Source organism: Cupressus sempervirens, chromosome 10 (genome assembly GCF_028749045.1).
Source record: "Cupressus sempervirens isolate cs-2001-9-10 chromosome 10, ASM2874904v1, whole genome shotgun sequence".
Lineage (NCBI taxonomy): Eukaryota > Viridiplantae > Streptophyta > Pinopsida > Cupressales > Cupressaceae > Cupressus > Cupressus sempervirens.
In genome coordinates this window covers 96,520,734-96,529,073 of record NC_143127.1, presented here as the reverse complement: position 1 = coordinate 96,529,073, position 8,340 = coordinate 96,520,734, and the positions used below count along the sequence as shown (strand labels likewise).

At 37.6% G+C, this 8,340-nt stretch overlaps 1 protein-coding gene across 1 annotated transcript; it reads left to right on the top strand.

Annotated features, from left to right (window-relative positions):
- Positions 1-307: 307 nt before the first annotated feature.
- On the top strand, positions 308-4,236 carry LOC149532749 (putative receptor-like protein kinase At1g80870). Its single transcript, XM_089803643.1, has 2 exons — positions 308-3,406; positions 3,735-4,236. The coding sequence occupies exon 1, from the start codon at positions 887-889 to the stop codon at positions 3,314-3,316; it is 2,430 nt and encodes an 809-aa protein (XP_089659769.1). The 5' UTR covers positions 308-886; the 3' UTR covers positions 3,317-3,406; positions 3,735-4,236.
- The last annotated feature ends 4,104 nt before the right edge of the window (positions 4,237-8,340 follow it).

Sequence of the window (8,340 nt, the reverse complement as noted above, 5' to 3'; positions counted from 1 at the left end):
TATGTTTCATGTATTTGTATATAGGAAATCACTTCTGTTCCTTCAATCCCAAATATTTCCTTTTCCTGTGGTCCAAAAATTCTCAGAGAAGTTAATAAGAACAAATATCAAACTCTGACATTTTCTTATTATCTTGTTTTTTATTTATAACTATTGTTTTAATTGGCTTGAACAAAGACCTAAAGTATATCTCAAATGTCCACTGTAAAAAACAACTGCAACCAAAAAACACAATACACATCAAAAGGTACAGGTTAGTTTAATGTATTTATGTATATGGAATAGCTTCAAAATCCTTAATCCCAAATATTCCCTTCCTCTCTAGAGCTCATGTATTCCCCTATACACATGGGGTCTGGTATAAACTGACATGGAGCACAACAAAATTTCTTGCACTCCCAAGAAATGTGAATTTTACGAGTTCCCGTGCATGGGAAGGAGGGAGGACCGTTTTGTACGATTAGATTTGCACATTCATTATATGCTGCGGGTATTTGACTTTCAGGCAGGATATTGAGTATCTTGGATTAAGTCTACTCTGGTATTCCCACTTGCAATATATATCTGTACAAAGCAGTGTATGTTAGCTCAGTTTTTTTCTCATTTACTTGTATATTTTAATATGGAGATTCTTTCTTCTTTCTCTGTGACAAAGTGCACTTCATAGATCAATCCAGGCTATCTGTCAAAGCAGCTTTCACAGCATTTTAAGCCCATGATTTTTGGATTTCAGCCCACCACATGTGCTGTGAAGCACTTGGTAGGCCAGACTACTCTCGATAAAATAAGATTTGTGTAAACTTATATGCAAGAGCTGACATTCATTCGTATTCATAGCTCTATGTAAATTACAGAGATTATAGGTCTAGGGAGACTATATTCAAACATGCCATCGAGAGTGTTGAATGAAGCTCCTGCTTCTTCTTCTTCTTCTTCCAAGTATAGATCACACAAACAGGTCATCAAATCGAGTGCTAAACAACACCATCACTTTCATAGATATTCAAATCACCATCAGAGGGCATTCATAATTGGGTTTTCAACCCTAGGTTTTGGATTGCTACTTATATGTGTGTTGCTTGCGATCCTGTGGTATAACCGTGTTAAGAGCAGCAAAACCAGTCCATATGACCTCACAGCTATCCGGCTCCAGAGGTTTTCATACAGGGAGCTCAAGTCCGCCACTGGTTCGTTCAACTCGGCTCACCGGCTCGGGAAGGGGGGATTTGGTGTTGTTTATAGAGGGATTCTCAGGAATGGCAAGGAGGTTGCGGTTAAGAGAATGGACATGACGTCTCTGCAGGGTGAGAGAGAATTTCAGAATGAGCTTTCGATCATTGGAGGGCTTAGGTCTCCATTCGTGGTGTCGCTTTTTGGGTATTGCTCAGATGGGAAGAGGAGATTGCTGGTGTATGAGCATATGCAAAATAGAAGCCTTCAGGAGGCCTTGTTTGAGAACGATGAGTCGCCTTCGAAGCTCGATTGGGAAAAGAGATTTAAGGTCATTTTGGACACTGCCCAAGCTTTGGCGTTTCTTCACCTCGAGTGCGACCCCCCTATTGTTCATGGTGATATAAAACCTAGCAATATTCTGCTGGATGCAAACTTCAATGCTCGGCTTGCTGATTTTGGGCTCGCCAGAGTCAAATGTGATGTGGAGTATGGTCCTGAATTGTTCAGTCAAGATCTCTGTAAGAGTCAAGATCTGTGGAAGAGCCAAGACCTTAACAAGAGCCAGGATCTTGCAAGGATTAATCGAGATAATAATAATAATAAGAATGGTAGGGTTGATTTCGGGGATCATGCGGAGGGAAGCATTGGTAGAATATCGAGCAGAAAGATGGAGAATGCCAATCTTGGGATGGATGTAGACGGACCTAAAAGTCCAAGCTCTGTTTCGGAGGTGGATTTCTCTCTGGCCTTGCAGTTGCAGCATCAGCCTTGTTCGTCTAGTAGAGTTGAATGGTACGGTGAGGGAGCCAATGTAGCGCGAGCGGTTGTTCTTGGAGGAGATGAGGAGACCGGATTGCACACGAAGGCGAAGGAGATTATGGTTGAAAATTACTCTTCAGATGCGCGGATGCCAGAAGTTGTCATCAGTGGGGATGAAGATATTGGATTGAACACGAAGGGAAAGGAGATTATGGCAGAAAATTGCCTCTCAGATGCAGGGACTGACGATATGGGTAGCATTGACCGGAGCAAGGATTTCAGAGCGTCTCCTCTGAACTATGCCTTGGATGACAAAGATCTGAAGAAGAAACAACCTTGGGGAAAAGATTGGTGGTGGAGGCAAGATGGTAGTGGCGAGCTGAGTGCTAAGGATTATGTGATGGAGTGGATTGGAAGCCAAATCAAGCCCGGTAGGAGTGGAAACTGGGATGATGAGAACAAAGTAGAGAAAACTACGGATGGAACTAAGACTCCAGAGGTCAGAGAAGAGCCTAGTGGTGAACTCACTCTTACAGAATCAATGAGAATACCAGAGAATAAAACCTTGAAATCGGGGAAAAATAAGCACAAGAAGTTTAGGGAGTGGTGGAAGGAAGAATATTTTGCAGAGCTGAATAATAAAAACAAGAAGTTGAGAAAGATGGATAGTAAATGGAAGAGAGGAAAGAGCGTTGAGCGATGGAGAGATGAGTGCTTTAGTGGGAATTTGAGCAAAGGGAACAGTAAGAGGTACAATGGGAGAACTGATAGCAGAGGCAGAGACTGGAAGGATGATCACAGTGGAGAAATCAGCTTTGGTAGAGTTTGGAGGAATAGAGATAAGAAGAAACACCATTCAATGGGAAGTGATATGTGGAGTGGGGATTTGCTTAGTAGAGATTTGAGCAGTACTACGAGCATGAGAGGAACTGTTTGTTACATAGCTCCTGAATATGGAGGCTGTGGGTATCTCTCAGAAAAGGGCGATATTTATAGCTTTGGTGTACTTATGTTGGTCATTGTTTCTGGTAGAAGGCCTCTGCATATTCTGGCTTCGCCCATGAAGGATTTTGAGAAGGCAAATCTCATTACATGGGCTAGACATCTTGCTCAGACGGGAAATATCTTGGATCTTGTAGACGAGAGCTTGAGAGATGTTTATAATAGAGATCAGGCAAGTCTTTGCATCACTCTCGCATTGTTATGCTTGCAGAGAATCCCAGAGATGAGACCTGACATAGCTGAGATAGTGAAGATTTTGAAAGGAGAAATGGATGCCCCGGATCTGCCACTTGAATTCTCACCTTCTCCTCCTTGCCGAATCTTCAGTCGTTCTAGACGAAAACTAAATGCAGATGTTGCAATTTCTGTTGATTTTCCATAGCTTCTGAGCTTCATCCTTGTTATGCTGCCCCTTTTATTGAGAGTTGGCGTTTCTGATTGTACCATACCTGAAGGCCTTGCAGATTTTGAGGTACCTTTGTTGAGGTTTTACTTTTAAGTTTCTGTAGGATTTGCCCAGTTTGATATTGCACAGAGTTTCATGTATATTTTGATAGTAGGTAGTGGCTATCCAGCCATGAATTTAGTTTTTTCATACATTTTTTTATAGCGTTTGAGAAAAAAACTAAGTCTTTCTCCTTCATATGGGTTACTATTTTCGTGGCTGCATAGCCACTGCCTTGCTTCCTTCAATTACTAAACTAGTGCCGGCCAGTAGTTTTTCTGTACCAGTAAAAGTAGAATACATGACAATATGCAGACTGATTTCCCCTGTTTAACATTTATATTTTCTTTGACAGATGCTTGGGCTATTCAAAATTCAAATACAGAGACATAGCATTGTTTCTCAATTCACTTCTTTCACAGGGTAAACTTATATGTTAGTTCAATTTGTTAAAGCAGTGGAATTTGTGTTGCTCAAGGAGATCTATTATGGATTAATGAGCAAGTATTCAAATAAACGTGTGCAAATTCTTCATTACGAACTTTAGTTCTAATGGTGAAGGACTGGGTATAATTAGAGGATGCATCAATTTACATACTGTGTAATATTCCTCATTCAAGAGAAAATATCAAAATTGACGGTATGATAAAAAATGTGCATCTTATTGTAATTTCAAGTCCACTGCCAAAGCTGTAAATGAATGGGGAGGTTAGCAGTTCGTCAACATGAATGTCACACGTTATCCATACATATTGGTTTGGAGAAAATGGAGTTCGTGAGCTGGAGCAACCTTTTAATCAATGTTTTCTTTTAAAAATCTCGTTTAATCATATTTTAGCAACGTTCTCTATTGAAAATCTTGTTTAATCATATTTTTCCTTGTCAGGGTCGTTGCAGATCTAATTCACACTCTTGGGGAGCCTTTTCATATTCCGTCATATGTATATGAATTTGACTATTTTGTGAACTCTTCTCATATGCAAACTTCTGCCAATCCTATTGCACGCAATATTGGTTTTTCTGGTGACATAGCTTGACATGACATCAGTACAACCATGTATTATGGTAGAAGCTTATAATTTACTAGACAGATTGTAATTATTTGAGGGTTTAAAACAAATCAGGAACTTTTATACTGATCATTGATCTGACTGAGGTATACAAACAAGTTAATTGGATTGCTTGTTGATAAAGTGAGGTCATGCAATTGTCTTGTATTTGTTTTTCATTTTATATCTGCAATGGAGTCTCTGACTCACACACACATTAGTCCTTATTGTCAACTTGTCAGTCGACATGATATTGACAGAACATTAGACATTGCCTTGCAGTTCATAAGATTGTGCTAATTCAATTTCTCTTATTCATGTCTGCAATCAAATATCTTTTTATTTTCATTTTTTCCTTCAAAATGGCATTTGTAGATCCATTAGATAAATCCAGAATGTAGAAGGCTAGATCTACTTGTCAACAGCTTCCCCGTAATAATTCCATGCTGGAGACACGATAAGTGCTTCCTCACCTCAACAGGTTTTTAGTCTTTTGGATGCTAAGAATCTTTTGGCTGTATCTACCTTATTATAACATTGTCAAATTGTATTGTTCGAAGTTTATTGATGCCACCAATGATTACTTCATATGGTCTTATTAGCCCGGGTGATTTGCCAAATTTTATTCTTGTACAAGCACTTGTTGTCAACTTCAGTTGTTAATTCTTAGGATGAGAATGTTTGGTTCGTTGTTGTTCACTATTGACTCAAAAGTTCAAAACCTTGATTTTTTAAGTGCTTTAATGATTAATTTTCTACTGTTTCTGTTAATTGCACAAAGTTTACCCCTTTTGCTGGGTTCTCCTATGAGCTGTTCTCTTGACTAAGTGCCTCAGCTTCACCAGGTCATTTATATAGTTCCTGTGTTGGATCCAACTTGGTACTTTCAATACCCCTTGTATGTTCTCAGTTTTCATATCACAATGTCAAGAATGAAGACATGAATAACAAGGTCATTAACATGAATGGCGTTGGAGCCAGAGTCTGTTTATTCTACTTCTTGAACGCTCTATTTATAGATGATACGAGAGGGTTCACATAGAATCTATTATAAGATCTGGTATGATCATTTAATAAATTTTTTCCGAGGGCTAATATATTTTGCTTATCAAGGACGCAAGAATAGTCATTAAGGCACTACGAGGCATAGGTTTAAGTGTAAGAAAACTATATAGTTGACATTTTGAGTTTATTGACTCAGGTTGTAGCCGACTTATCTCTACAAAAACCACGTAAGAATGGCATTCTGTTTAACAAGGTATATGAGCAGTTTCAATATTTATAATCTAGTTCTATGCAATTTTATCTCCCAATTTGTTAAAAAAGGAAGATATGTTCTTTAGTGAGTATGCCAACATAAGGCTGCCTTTTCAGTACCAAAAAGAATTATTGCAAAAGCTTGCGCTATGGCTGGTTTCCAGCTCTTACCTTTGATTGTCAACAATATTTTGTTCCTGACTGATTATTCTCTATTCCTTCCGACAGTTTTAAGTTTAACCAATCAACTGTTTTATGAAGTTGCAATTGTTGGCACACACAAGTTTTGGCTATGTCTAAGCAGGGAGCAAAGATTAGCAATTCCTCGAAACAGAAACATATACTAGATTGTACATTCAAGGATGCCTACCAACATTCCCAACTGATACCCTTTTAGATTAATAGCAAGATTGTGAAAATTGTATTTAATTATAAGTATGATCTTTGGTTTGGATACTTGCTTGAGTTTTGATGGATGTAACTTATTCATGTAAATAGATCTGAAGGAGTACACAACTGGAACCGAGCTGATTTTACCCTGAAATAACTGGTGCTAATTGTATAAACATAACTATGAATGCAAACTTGGCCAAAAAAAGGAGGACACTAGAAACCCTAGGCATTTTGATAATTTTTCAAATTAGAATTGAAGGTTCAATATTTAAGCATTTATTGTATTAAAACCTAATTGCTTCTCTATAATTGATAACCATTAACACTAGAGGAATCGTGTTTCAAAATTCTGGTCCACATTTTTTAGGTGCCGACATACCAAAGCTTTTAATATCTGCATTGGATGGTTGAATCTCTATACTTCCCATGGGGATCAGAAACTGTCCTAAGCACATGTAAGCAATTCTAAAACTAGTTCAACTGTATGTATCACACAACCACTTTTGAGCTCACGAGATGTCAAAATGTTGAATGTTAATAGTATTTCTCTTCTTTAAGCATAAGACATGAAAGAGACAATTAAAAAAAGAGCAAGAAAGCTGATGATGGATGGATCATGGAATGTGATCTGAAATGTTGATGCTAAAAAAACACTAGCACAATCAAATTCAAAAGCTTACATGTACACTCTAATAGATTGTGGAAATCTAATTCCATTGGAAAAACAAGAAAATAACAGTGTATACTGACAAATGAAAATGATAAAAAAAAGGGTTAAAAAAGATGCTCTAAATGAGTTTGCTCTGAGAGAAGGTGTTTAAGTGCATGGATGGTTACAAGGCTTTCACTTTATAAAACCACCCACATATAGTCTAGATTCTGAACAAAGACTTGGGAAGAGATCAGCAAACAAAATGTATAAACTTAAAGTACATAATATAAAAAACTTAATCTAAAGTTCATCAGAATTCAAGAAGAAAATAATAAAATACCCGCTGTACCGCTCAAACATAGTTTTGTTTACATGAACAAATTATATGGTCAATATTGCTAATAAAACATTTTCTTTTGACCTTAAAAGAATCGCTCTCTTCTTTTGAAAAATGTCTACTCTTACTTTGCAAGGGATAAAAGAATTGTCATTGCTCAAAAATCTATCTAGCTCACCCCAGGGATAACTTGTCTGCCCCCCTCAAATTTCGAATTTTTGATTGGCAGGGAGTACACAATGTATTAATATCTCAAAAAAGTTTATCATATAGAGCATGTAAATTCTCTGCACAAGAAAAAGTATTAATAGGTAAAAGTTCATTATTAAATTTTACGTGTATTAATAGTTACTCATTGTTATTCTATTTGTTAAAATTGTTGAACAGTTATTGAAGTAGTAGTGCAACTTTATTGATGCAATAGTGTTACTTATAGATTTATGCATAAATATTGGTAATTTTTGAGGTGGTTGTGCACGATTGCTGAGTGTCTTTAAGCACATATTAGATGACACTTTCAAATGACTACCTTTTGACAGATGCATCTTAAATAATGTAATGTTACTATTTAAAAATCAGAACAATAGTTATAAGTAATTAAATTGTATATACAAACAACTAAAATAATAGTTAAAATCTGATACATCTTTGAAGATGTATAAATACACAAAGTTAACTAAAATAACTACTGATATGTTTCCCTATCTGGGTCCAGCTTCCTAATCTTCCGTTACATCTTTGGCAAGATTCGGTTTTTGAAACTATTAAAAATGCTATTGGCTATTTCTTATATGTGGATGCTAATACTTTGGATATTCTCCATTCGACCTGTGCACGCTTTCTTGTTAACTTGGATGTTTCTAAGGGCCTTCCTGAGGTGATTTGCTTGGATTCCCCGAGGGGTTCTTGGACACAATTGTTGGATTTCGAAGGTATCCCTTTTCGTTGCAGGAATTGTCTCTTGACGGGTCACATTGCTGCTCATTGTGTTGCTGGGAGATCCAAATCTAGGCAACCACCTTCTTGGTGGTCAAGGGCCTCCTCTGAGCACTACACGGTAAAATAGCCTTGGGTTGCTCCTACGAATTTTGTAATTGAGGCTTGCGTCCGTTCTGAGCCGGTGGTTGAGGTGGTTGCTTTGGTGGAACATTCCTTGGATGCTCTTGAGGATTCTGTGGCTGAGGATTGTGTTCATTCCAAGCCAATGGTTGAGGTGGATGCTTTGGTCTCTTCCCCTGTTTTGGATGTTCCTCCTAGGGGCCAAAAGTTGTCT